Below are 13524 nucleotides of genomic sequence, written 5' to 3' on the forward strand. Positions count from 1 at the left end.
TGTTATTTTGTAGTCTGTTCTGTGTCTGGTTGTGGGTGCGTGGCTGAGTTTTTGCTGTGTAAGAGACAATGACTTAGAGTGCATATCATGCAGAAAGGGATCTGGTGAAAGGGTTGTGCTAGCATAATCATCACACACTTTCAAATAGTTTCAGAAGACAAATAAGTACGTGCGCTACGGTGCCTGCAAAGCATATTCTTGGTGCCAGGTGTTGGTCACATTCATATCTTAATTCTTTTGAGGTTATTGTTACTGCTGATTTTATCCCCTTTCAGTTTCTGAACCTGCACCTAGCGTTTCTAGAAATACTTGCAGCTAACCAGAAGCTTTTTGTTCATCTATGGACTACGGGTAAATTTATCTCATTATAATACTTTTGTGACTTGTTTTCTTCAAAAGTACATAACAGCATGAAGAAAATAACACATTCGGTAATGGGGGTCTCAGGTTTTCAAATATACTTGTGTGTGATCTGTACATAGACATTGTGTGCATTGTGTATTATGTTCAATTTTAATACAGAGTTTGTGTTAAAAGATATTGAGCTGCAGCTTGCATTCAGTTAAATGTGTGTATCTACATTGCCTTCAACATTTCATAGGAATAAATTATGACAATTTTAATATACCATGTTTGAGGATTTCAAAGAAATAGGTTCTTAAACCCAGAGTGTTATCTGATGTGGATTAAATTATTAATCATTCATTTCTCACTGCTAGTAAGGACCACCTTAAAATATGGAAGTTGAAATCCAAGTGAAAGTTAGTTGTCATAAGAATCTCTGGTACAGCTCATTAACTGTAGCATGAATCTTATTGATGGGTATGTTATTGAACAATGATTCTGCCCATATTACATTTGTGGAATACCCCTTGAAGGAAATGGAAACACATACATCAAGGTTAGGATAAGGTCTTCTGTGTGTATGTGGCCAGACTGTTTATGAAATGAACAATTAATTACAGAGGAGATGATAAAAAGCACAAATGGCACCTGTTGACTTTAAACGGGAGACGGGAGTCTAACTCCTTTGTTTCTTTGACAATCTTCTCCCATATCAATATATTAGATATAAAAAGGGTGCACAATGTGAAAATTGCTGGCCTCTTGAGGCTTTCTCACTTCCACTCGTCTCATTTCCTTCTTTCCTTTCTGTTCTGATTTTGCATTTTCCATTTTGTGGTGCTCATTGCAGTCTAAGGTATTAACACGATTTTAAAGTTTTAGCTAGCTAATGATGAGGACAAATGACTGAAGCATTCCAGTCCCACAGGGGATTCTATTTTTGGTGTTTATTAAACTTCCCTGTCGTACAATATATACTGACAGTGATAAGTGTTAGGCCTCTTGCAATGTGAAAAATGAACATTTTAATATGGCAACTTTTTTATTCCAGCTTCCTAACAGTTTTCTCCATGTGCTGCATCACTGCAGGCTGTTGAGCTGGGACTTTGTTGCCAATCAATATTCTGTGTTGAGAAAAAGAAATTACTGCCACTCAAGTGGGAAAATATAGAACCAAACTCGAGACCTGTTTTTTAAAAATGTCCACTTTGAAGTCTGTTTTGTAGTTTTAATTAATGCAACAAGAGTTTTTATTTTACTCTCAGTGGAGATAATCTTAATCCATTCACAGCGACCTTTTCTTGTGCAAATTAGCTATACACACTTGTTTAAGCAAATGGTCCTTCTGAAGAGCCCTTCCTAATGACAGAGTTTATAATTGAAAATTGGCTTACTCCCATCTGCCTGCCCTGTGTGAGAATATAGAAGTAGATATGGACTTAAAAGATAAATATATATATCTATATATAGCTATATACATGCCCCCAAAAAATTCACTGCCTGCAGGCCATGATTAAATTAGATTACTAGAGTTAGAAAATTTCAGTCCCGCATGTTGCTGTCAAAGTAGCTACTGTTAAAGTAGCACCTGTCTCCAGAGGACCCAGTAACTCTTGAGAAATGAGGGGTATTTAATCTTGATCCTTTTGTCTAAGACCCAGCAGGCTACAGGGTCAGCCCCATTTACAGTTCCATAGGTTTTCATTAATACAGAAGTGCAATTAGCTAATAACTGGCTTGAAACTATTAGGATTTGATGTGTGTTTTTGGTAAATGGTTTTAAGGTGATTGATAGAATTGGAACAAAAACAGTAGTATCTAGCTTAAAGCTTTAATTTTAAGGATCATAGGCCATTGGAGCTCTATGGTTAATTATCAAAATTTGTTTCTATGTTCTTTTTCCCTCTAGCTTATTTCCCCTTGCTCCACCTTTCACCCCCACAGTCACAGCTGATGACCCTGCTTTATTATTTCTTGAATGATGAGGAAATATTTGCTTTGTATGATTAGGAAATATTTTCTTTGAATATTCTGGCCTGTCGTTATAAACTCTAGTTCCAAAGTGAAGAAATTAATGCTTGTTTGTGAATAAATCTGGTTCACTATGTGCAGTCTTGGAACCCTGTTTTTGTGAAGACAGTTGGATTTAACTGTCTGTATTTTCCTTTCAAACTCAAAGCTTCTCCAGAGATATTTTAGAAGTAAAAAACACTCGTATGTATATTCAGACCAACAACATAGATCATTTTAAAGGAAAAATCCCTTTCACCTAGTCTCTGTTAACCACATTGATTGCCTTTCCATTACAAACAAAAAAGACATTGGGGGAAGGGAAGGGAGCTGGAGAAGGAGAAAAAGAGACACAGAGAGAGCTGTTTGATCTGATGGTGAGCATACAGACAAGGGCTTGGCTGGAGATGATTTTATCCAGATGTGTATCAGCAGATGTTTACATTTTCATGCACAGTTTCTCTAGGACTCATCGTTAATTTAATTTTCTCTTTCTTATTTCCCTCGCCTTCTCACTCGCCCCTCCCCCGTTCCTGTTAGGTATGATTATCGTGAAATGCTGCACAATGCCACTTTCTGTCTGGTTCCCCGTGGCCGCAGGCTTGGATCCTTCAGGTTTCTGGAGGCTCTGCAGGTAAGAGCTGGGGATTAAACCTTTGAGTGTGCTGGTCAGAATTCAGCTGGCGATATCAAGAGGTGGTGATTGGGGATGTATTTAATTTCCCCAGTGGGCAATAATCCATATCGCGAAAGCCTCTATTTATGCTTCTGGAGCAATTGATGGTTTATTCACAGGAGGGCTCTGAGCTCATCTGAAGATTGAATTGCGTTACCTCCATGAGGAGGGTTTCCCTGCTCATTGTAGAGGAGGTGAAGTTGGATTCATTTAGAGCAGTTGTTTGCCCAAGTAAATCTGGATTCCCCAGGGAGACCTCGACCTGTTCTAGCAAGTCCTGGGGCAATAAAGTAGCTTATTTGTTTTCTGAAGTAAGGCTGTAACTAGTGTTCCCACCCAGTCAGTCAGCTAATTAATCATCTGTGAAGCTGTGCTGTCCCTCAGCTTAGAGGGAACACTGGATGTAACGGTTAAATGTTACGTTTAACTGGTTAAGTGGGATCCTGCAGCCAAACTGAAGCACTTCTCTCCCCCTGCCTGCAATCGGGTAGGCTGGCTGGGCTGGAGTGGCGCTCCACCCGTGGCACAACACGTGGGGACTCCTCCAGCCTGGTTGAGTCGCCAGGCAACCTGTTACCTGGTAAGCATCACCCTTTACATCCCTATTCTGAAGCGAAGTTGCCTACGCATTGTTTGCCGTGCTGCATACTGAATGCACACGGGATGGTTCTGTTGCGCTACCTCCCATCTGAAAACACTTCAAGAAGGACTTTCCAACCAGCTGCTGTGTATGCATTTAAAACATTGTTCCATATTGCATTAGAGGCAGGATTCCCCAACTCGTCTTCACCTTTTGAAATCTTTCTGTCAGCAAGATCCTTTCTTTTGTTTGCCCAGCAAGGAGAGCAAAGACATAAGGTTTGAAAATCCTGTGATAGACAATGTGATTCATTAGTAGGACCCTACTAAATTTGCAGCCATGAAAAATGAGTCCCGGACCGTGAAATCTGGTCCCTCACTGTGAAATTTAACCTTCTGTGTGCTTTTACCCTAGACTGTAAGATTTTGCAGAGACCAGTGTTTCTCAAGTTGGAGGTCCTGACCCAATATAGAGTTGTTGGGAGAGGGGATCACAGAGTTATTTTAGGGGCATCATTATATTGCCACCCTTACTAGTACTCTGCTTTCAGAGCTGGGCAGCTGGAGAGTGGCAGCTGTTGTCCGGACATCCAGCTCTGAAGGCAGTGCCACAGCCAGCAGCAGCACAGAGGTAGGAGTGGGAATACCATAGCCTGCCACTCTTATTTCTGTGCTGCTGCCTTCAGAGCTAGGCTGCCAGAGAGAGTCAGCTGCTGATTGGGGGCCCAGCTCAGCAGGCAGCAGAGAAGAAGCAAGGGGGGCAATACCATGCCATATCATTCTTGCTTCTGCACAGCTGCTGGTGGCAGTGCTACCACCAGCAGCATTGCAGACATAAGTACTGCAGTACTGTAGCCACCCTTCAAAAACCTTGTGACCCCTCCCTCGCCCTCCACAAACACACAATTCCTTTTTTAGGTCAAGACCACTAGAATTACAATACTATTAAATTTCAGATTTAAAAAGCTAAAATCATGAAATCTGCAATTTTAAAAATCCTATGACCAAGAAATTGACCCGAATGGACCATGAATTTGGTAGGGCTATATTCAGCATGGGAGCAGAAGCCAGAAAATGGGGGTTCTGTTCCCACCTCTCCCATCAAGCCACTGTATCTCCCCCTGCCAAAGTCACTTCTCTTTCTGTTTCACTCTCTGCTAAACACTGCATGAAGAGCCAGCAACTCCTCATGTCTTGTTTTTACTAAGATATTGACTCGCTGTGTTGCTTAACTAGTCACATAATCTTTTTTTCTCTAGTATTCCTCCTCTAAACCTACTTCCTAAGGAAGCAGTGAGGCTTAATCAATGTCTGTGAAATATTCTGAAGATGAAAACTCTGCTATTTGTTGTAGTGTTGGGGGCTTTTTAAATTTAGACAGTGTAATGCAGTTTCCTTACTGACCAATAGATCTTTACCCATTGCAAATGCTGCTGTAGCATGGACTTGACTAGATCAAAGTTACACAAAATTCACAATAGAGTGAGGGAGAATGTACTGTAATTAGAAAGCTTCCCCGGGTTACCACTTATTACTGGGTGTGGAGGAAGATCTATTCGTGTATTGTACTGTCTGGGTGATCATTCAGATCAGCTAAACCTAGCTTGGTCTAGAACAAACTGAACCACAGTGATGGTCTGATCCAGATCCCATTGAACTCAAGCCTTTTGGCTGACTTCAGCAGACTTTGAATGAGGTCTCAAGTTCTCATCCAATTGACCAATAAGTGGTAGTGATTGATTGATTGATTGATACAGTACTAGTAATGTGGTGTTTAATAAACATTATACAGTGACGGCTGCTACGCCAAAGAGCACATAGTATGTGGGACAAAAGTTGATGATAAACGTGTCTATTTAAATATAAAGCCCCATATTAGCACCAGGTTTTGTATGTGTATTTGTTTGCAAGCACAGAACACATACTAGGATGTGCAAAGTGGATAACGAAACATCTACCCTCATGGAAAAGAGCTATAGAATTAAATAGTAAATACATTTTGAAAAGGGTTTTTGTGAACCGTCTTATGTAATTTAATAGAGAATTACCTCCTTAGAGAACCATGTCGTTGGTTCACAAAACATCTACATCTGAGTGCACATTCTCCTTTGTACATGAAAAACCAGGGTTTCCCTGCATGCAAACAATGTGAAGCCTGTTTAGAGAGTAGAAATCAGCTGGGATTTTGGCAGATGAATTGTTATGTCTGCCTTGTAAGGCCCTTTGCAAGTTTTCTTTTTTAATGCCTTTCGCGAGAGCTTGAGTCCTGACTTCTGCAGAAAATGCCAATAATTCAATTTTGCATGGACTTCAGAGTTCATGCTAATCAATGACCACCCACTCACTGCCTCTTCTAATGTCTGTGTGCAGGCTGCCTGTGTCCCAGTTATGCTGAGCAATGGATGGGAGTTGCCATTCTCTGAAGTGATTGATTGGAACCAAGCTGCCGTCATAGGGGATGAGAGATTGTTATTACAGGTAAGAAAGTGGCTGTGGCCTTCAGCAGATCACTAGCATGCTGCTGCGCTAGCTAAACTTGCAGGGAAATGAATCCAATAGGTCAGTTACAAAAGAAACTTGTATCACAGGGGAATCATCTGTGTCACTGTAAATGGGAACTCATTTAATATGGCATCATTCATTTTGTGACCGGAAGGTCACACAGACCACTTTGTTAAACACAGTCTCTTCAAGAGTATCACATTTCTTTTGGATGCCTCTGTTATCTAATAAACTACATAACTGAGGGAGGACATATCATTTGGGCTCAGTTTCTTGAGCTTTCTTGAGCTCATACTTGTGCTTCCTAATGCCTTATTCTGCAAATAGGTCTCTTGATGTAGATTGCCACATGTACAGAGAGATAGTGACACTGAAGATAGTATGTGTGGAGTAAGGTGGTATCTGACATTGGTGTGGGAGGCAGAATCTTTCCCTTGCCTTTCTGCACCTCACTTTTTCATTTTTAAGGGTGATGGTACTTATCTCTGTGAAGCATGGTGGGGCTCCATGAATTGTTTATCTCCATGAGGGACACTGAAAGACGGAGATAACATTGCCACATGTGTTATTACAACTCATTATCTGCTTTTTTCTTAAATGCACTCAAAGATATTTTTTCCCTATTTTGGCAATACCATTTCTGGTAATACCATTTTTGGTCATACGGTTTCTTCAAAGTCAGTTAGAAGCCAAAATATACGGTGATATCATCAAAGAAAAATCACTGAAAATTAGTTTCTCCAGTGCAGCAGGGGCTGTAGTCCATTGGCTAGGGTACTAAACTGAGATGTGGGTTCTAGATTTCTGGCTCTGCTGCTGAGCTGCTGTGTGATCTTGGATAAATCACTTACTCCGTTCCCCAACTCCTCTTCCAGCCCCACCCAGTAAAATGAGCATCATGATCCTTCTGTGATTTCTAAAGCATTTTGAGGCGAGTGCGTGAAGTGCCAAATTTGTAAAGGTGTGAAGGTACTTAGGTACTAGAAATTAATAGGCTAGGTGCTCATCTCTTTTAAAATCCCACTAGAGAATTCTGTATCTTTAGTTCATAAAATGCTTTAAAAATCTGACCTCAAAAGCCCTACTTAAGCAAGAGCTATTATTAATTAATTGCTAGTATAAAAGAAGGCCTTTTTTGGTTTAAAGAACAACATATTTTTGTAAGCAAAATTATTTAAAAAAAATATAATTTGCTGATCTTTGTGCCCTTCTGTAACATGCCATTGGTTCTCTTCACAGCTGCTTCCTTATTGAACTGCTACTGCACTGTTATTAACAGTGTTTTTAAAGTGCTGGCACAGAGCCGGAATGTCTGCTCTGGGAAATGTTTTTGTTATGTTGCAGTTTTTCATTTCCTGTTTTAGAACCGCTCGGATGTTTTTATTTGCATATTCTTGTTACCATAGAACCAATTTAGCTCCAGCCTTAATATGTAGTCTTCCTGCATTTATTTTTGTAGGCTTTTCTTCTTCCTCTTTTATTACTTAAATGACCTTATATTAAGACATCACCTAGTTCTAATAATTCCTGTGTAATCCTGCCAGATTAGTGTTAATATGTCATTTTCCTCACCTGGCTTTCTGGACAAACAGATTGATAATTAATAGGCAAACACTATTAAAATGAGAGTTCTGATTTTGCTTTCCAGCTGTTATAAACAGGCCACTCACATAAGCAGGCTAAGGAATTCTCTACCCTTGGCACAACATTGATGGGTACATATGTGAAGCACAGTCTTCTGTGGAACACGAGCATCTTTAACTTTCAGGATCAAAATTGCTTCTGCACTATGAAGGAGTGAGTGTGCTGTAGTTGAAGATTGGTGTTAATTTAATCTTGTGTTTATCACAAGATCAAGCCCTGTGGATTCATGCATGGTGCCGTAAAACATATATGTCTGTAAGAAGTAATGCTGTATGGCCATGCTATAATTTATTTACAATAATATGAGTGCTTTTGATAATGGTGCTGTTAACATGCGGCACTCTACACCCATACTTACAGGAACCTAAAAATACCTAATACTAATTACTACATAGGATATGTGGCCATATGTAATTATTATCCACTTTATAATCGGAGGACTGAATTTTATGGTACAATGGTATAACTGCAGATAGTAAGATGCCTCATTTGTATATATGTTGAACTGCTTCCCTGTGCCCCGTGCTTCATGTGTTGCTTCTTTTACAGGAAGGATCAAGCAAGAAATTTGTTTCACTCTGAATATTTTGCTTCCATATTGTATCTTTATATTCTATTATAAGTATTCCACTCCTAGAAACACAGAAGATTGAGATCGGAAGAGACCTCAGGAGGTTATCTAGTCCGCCCTGCTCAAAGCAAAACCATCTCCAACTAAATCAACGCAGCCAGGGCTTTGTCAAGCCTGGCCTTAAAAACCTCTATGGATGGAGATTCCACCACCTCCCTAGGCAACCCATTCCAGTGCTTCACCACCTTCCTAGTGAAGTAGTTTTACTTAATATCCAGTATAGACCTTCCCCACTGCAACTTGAGACCATTGCTCCTCATTTTGTCATCTGCCACCCCTGTGAATATCCTGACTCCATCCTCTTTGGAACCCCCCTTCAGGTAGTTGAAGGCTGCTGTCAAATGCCCCCTCATTTCTTCTGTTCTGCAAACTAAACAAGCCTAGTTCCCTCGTAAGTCATGTGCCCCTAATCATTTTTGTTGCCTTCTGCTGAACTGTCTCCAATTTGTGCACATCCTTTCTGTAGTGAGGGGCCCAAAACTGGACAGAGTACTCCATATTTGACCTCACAAGTGCCAAATAGAGGGGAATAATCACTTCGCTTCATGGGCTGACAGTGCTTCTCCTAATGCACCCTAATATGTCATTAGCCTTCCTGGCAACAAGGGCACACCATTGACTCATATCCAACTTCTCCTCTACCGTGATCCTTTTCTGAATAACTGTCTCTTAGCCTCTTGATCCCCAGCCTGTAGCTGTGAATGGATTCCTCCATCCTAAGTGAAGGAGGACTGTGCACTTGTGTTTGTTGAACCTCATCAGATTTCTTTTGGCCCAATCCTCCAATTTGTCTAGGTCACTCTGGACCCTATCCGTACCTTTGGCTGTGTCTAGACTACATGGCTTCATTGATGGAGCCATGTAGATTAGGGTTGTAGGCGTAGGCAAAGGCAAATGAAGCCGCAGTTTAAATGATCACGGCTTCATTTAAATTTACATGGCTGCCGCGCTGAGCCGACAAACAGCTGATCAGCTGTTTGTCCGCTCAGCGAGCTAGTCTGGACGCTCCCGCGCTGACATCAAAGCCCTTTGTCGGCAGCCCCGTTATTCCTCATGGGATGAGGTTTACCGGGGCTGCCAACAAAGGGCTTTGATGTTGGCAGGGGAGCATCCAGACTAGCGCGCTGAGTGGACAAACAGCTGATCAGCTGTTTGTCGGCTCAGCGCAGCAGCCATGTAAATTTAAATGAAGCTGCAATCATTTAAATCGCGGCTTCATTTGCCTTTGCCAAAAAAACAAATCTACATGGCTCCGTCGACGGTGCCATGTAGTCTAGACATACCCTTTAAGAGTATCCACCTCCCCCTAGCTTAGTGCCATCCATGAACTTGTTGAGGATTCAATCCATCCTTTCATCCAGATCGTTAATTAAGACGTTGAACAAAACTGGCAACAGGACTGACCCATGGGGCACTCTACTTTATACCAGCTGCCAACTAAGCCATTGATCATTACCCTTTAGCCCAATGATCTAACTTTTTATCCATCTTATAGTCCATTAATCGAAGCCATACTTCCTTAACTTGCTGGCAAGAATACTGTGGGAAACCATATCAAAAGCTTTGCTTAAAGTCAAGGTATATCACATCCAGCGCCTTCCCCAAATCCACAGAGCCAATTATCTCGTCATAGAAGGCAGTCAGGTTGGTAAGGCATGACTTGCCTTCGGTGAGTCCATATTGACTGTTCCTGATCACCTTCCTTGCCTCCAAATGTTTCGGAATGGATTTCTTGAGCACCTCCTCCATGATTTTTCCAGGGACCAAGCTGAGACTAACTGGTCTGTTGTTCTCCAGATGGGCACTAATATTTGCCTTTTTTCCAGTCATCAGGGATCGCCCCGATTGCCATGAGATTTCAGAGATAATGGCCAATGGCTCTGCAGTCAGAGTCAACTCTGAGTCAACTCTCTGTGTCCTCCCAGGCATGAAATCCACCATGTCCAACTTTTCTAAGCAGTCCTTAACCTGTTCTCTCACTACCTAGAGCTACTTACCTCCTCCCTGTACAGTGCTATCCAGAGCTGCAGTATGGGAGCTGACTTTGTCTGTGAAGACGAAGGCAAAAAAAGCTTTGAGTGCTTCTGCTTTTTCCAAATCATCTGTCACTAGGAAGCTTTCCCATTCAGTAAGTGTCCCACACCTTCCCTGACCTTTCTTTTGATGCTAACCTACCTGCTAAAACCTTTGTTATCCTTCACTTCCCTCGCTAGCTGCAACTCCAGTTGTGCTTTGGCCTTCCTTATTATACCCCCTGCATGCTTGAACAACACTTTGTATTCCTCCCTGGTCATCAATCCAGGTTTCCATTTCTTGTAAGCTTCCTTTTTCTGTTCACTGAAGATTTCTCAGTTAAGCCAAGCAGGTTGCCTGCCATTTTTGCTATTTTTTCTGTACATTGAGATGTTTTGTTCCAATGCCTTCAATATGACTTCTTTAAAACAAATCCAGCTCTCTTGGACTCTTTCCCCCTCATACTAGCCTCCCATCAGTTTTCACAGGGAATCAAAGTCTGTTTTTCTGAAGTCGAGGGTCTATATTCTGTTTCTCTCCTTTCTTTCCTTTGCTAGGATCCTAAACTCAACCATCTCATGGTCTCTGCTGCCCATGTCATCTACCTCTACTTCCCCCACCAAATTCTTCCCTGTTTGTGAGTAGCAGGTCAAGAGGAGAATGACGTTTATTTGGTTCCTCTAGCACAGTGTTTCTCAAACTCTGCTCCACGGAGCCCCAGGGCTCCGCAAGACATCTCCAGAAGCTCCGCCTGGTTGACAAACTGGAAAGCCTTCAAAAGCAGAATTGATAATCGCCTCGAACTGACGCAATTAACACACACCGCTGGGGCTCTGCAAAAAGTTTGAGAACTGCTGCTCTAGCACTTGCACCAGGAGATTTTCCTCAACACTCTCCCAAAAATTCCTAGATTGTCAGTGCACAGCTGCACTGCTCTCCCAGCAGATGTCAGGGTGATTGAAGTCCCCCATGAGATCCAGGGCCTGTGGTCTGGAAATTTCTGCTAGTTGTCTGAAGAAAGCCTCATCTACCTCATCCTTAAAAGTTAGACTTTTAACAGGCTTTTTTCCAGTTTCATACTGGAGCTCTTAGCAGTCATACTGTTCTCTTACATACAGTATAACTCCTACATCTTTTCTCCCTTGCCGGCCTTTCCTAGACACTTTATATCCTACATGACAGTGCTTCAGTCATGCAAGTTATCCCACCCAGCCATGTGAGTTACCCCCAATCACTCCTTTGATTCCTTGTCCTTTTAGGCCCCAATTCATAATCTGAGGGAATGTCTGTACTGCAGTGGAAGTGGGGTTGGGAAACAAGTATGGGTGAGTTTGCACACATCACGCGAGAGATGTGTGTGTGTGTGTGTGTGTGTACACACATCTGTTTCACACGATTACAATGTAGAGAAACCCTTAGGTTGTAAGATCTTTAAGGCAAAAACTTCTCCTCCCATTTGTACAGCACCTAACAGTGTGGAGCCATCATCCTGTTTGGGAGTGATAGACACGACCTGAATGCAGATGAAACAGAATAATAATTGTATAACATCTATGTAACCCTCCTGAATCTCTTTATATATCAAACCTTAAAGCTTCGAATTTTGGGTTTCTTACAGAACAGTTTCCTACAGATGTTACGAAACTGCACAATAATCTTTACCACTGAACTTTCTCAGAACATTGTATGAAGAATATTTGTATTCTGATTGGGGATATTTTATATGGCAACTGTGCGTGTGTGTGTGGTGTGTATGTGGGTGCATGCGTTTTTGGAGCGTGGGTGTTCAGGTTAATCTAATAACTAGATGAATTATGCTAATAACAACATGTATCCAAACGAACTTCGATGCCTGTGTGTAATTAGCCCTGAAAGTAAATATATGAAAGACTTGTGAGAAATGAGAGACGGAGAATGAAGTGGTGTGACTTGAAATAAGTAGATGTAGGTACTAAAGCAAATAACTTCCCATTCTTAAAAGAAGTGAATGCACCCACACTACACTGAAGGGACCTGATTCTCATTTACACATAGGCCTCTAATACCACTCTGACAGTGTAAAGAGATATTAAAGTAGGAATAAATTAGAATTACACCCACTCTAATGGCCTTTTACACTGCCAGAACCGTGTATGGAGACCTTAGGGCCTGTCTACATGGAGAATTAATGGGAAAGTTAGTACAAAATAGTTAGGGCATGAATTTAAAGGGCAATAGCTATTTCCCACTAATTCCTTACTTTTTTGCCATTTAGGTTAATCTGCTTCTAGAGGGGATTAACCTCAACTGCCCAAAGGTACTTTTAATTCAGAATAAGTGTCCATATAGGGAGTTAATGTGGAGTAGCCGTTCCTCACTAACTGTTCTGAACTAGCTACGCCAGACTTTTTCCCTGAGTAGACAAACTCTTAGTGTAAATGGGAATCAGACTTTTAAGAAGCTAAATAATAGTCCAATGTGTGAGGAATGTGGGTATGTACATGGAGAGAGAGAGAGAGACTCTCTCTCTCTCTCTCTCTCTCTCTCTCTCCCCCCCCCCCCCCCCCCGCCTGCCTGCCTGCCTGCAAGAGGAAGTAAAGTTCTACCAGTATTAAAGCTCCATAGTGTGTCCAGTGAAAAAATTAATTGTTTTCTTCTTTGTAAATAGCAAGTATTAGGATGGACTTCTTTTTCTCTCCCTACATTATTCCACAGACTAGTGGCTTTGCTGCAGATGCTGTGATAATTTCTTCAGGGTGCTTACGTTGCCATGTTGTGAGGGAGACTGCAATTGCAGATTTCTTTAATATACTTTCAGAATGGAGATTATTGTCGGACTCTTAATGACCTGCAGCTACTAGTATGTTAAATTAGTGGTTTGCAAAAAGCTTTGTGTGTGAGGGATTTACTGAAGGGTTCCTCGCTGTGACTTGCCACAGCTCCACAAGGGAGAAAAGGAGCATTTGCTACCATAGAAACAACTTTTTTTTAAAATGGAAAATTACTAGAGAATCGTAAGGTTGGCCAATAGGCTCAAATACTAAAGGTCACAAAGGGTGCCATCCATTTATTTTCCAGTAGCTGTTCTTTAGATGTTAATTCACATATGTGTGTTGGGTGGGGTTACTGGCTTATACTGATTCTC

General features: G+C 41.5%; 1 protein-coding gene across 1 annotated transcript in view; it reads left to right on the forward strand.

Annotated features, from left to right (window-relative positions):
• The window catches only part of EXT1 (exostosin glycosyltransferase 1), a 264582-nt gene that overhangs the window by 219419 nt on the left and 31639 nt on the right, over window positions 1–13524 (forward strand). Inside the window, exons 2-3 of the mRNA XM_006130782.4 lie at window positions 2896–2989; window positions 5981–6088. Of these exons, the coding sequence (XP_006130844.3) occupies window positions 2896–2989; window positions 5981–6088 (202 nt within the window). The remainder of the gene's footprint in view (window positions 1–2895; window positions 2990–5980; window positions 6089–13524) is intronic.

This window comes from Pelodiscus sinensis, chromosome 2, assembly GCF_049634645.1.
Source record: "Pelodiscus sinensis isolate JC-2024 chromosome 2, ASM4963464v1, whole genome shotgun sequence".
Classification (NCBI taxonomy): domain Eukaryota; kingdom Metazoa; phylum Chordata; order Testudines; family Trionychidae; genus Pelodiscus; species Pelodiscus sinensis.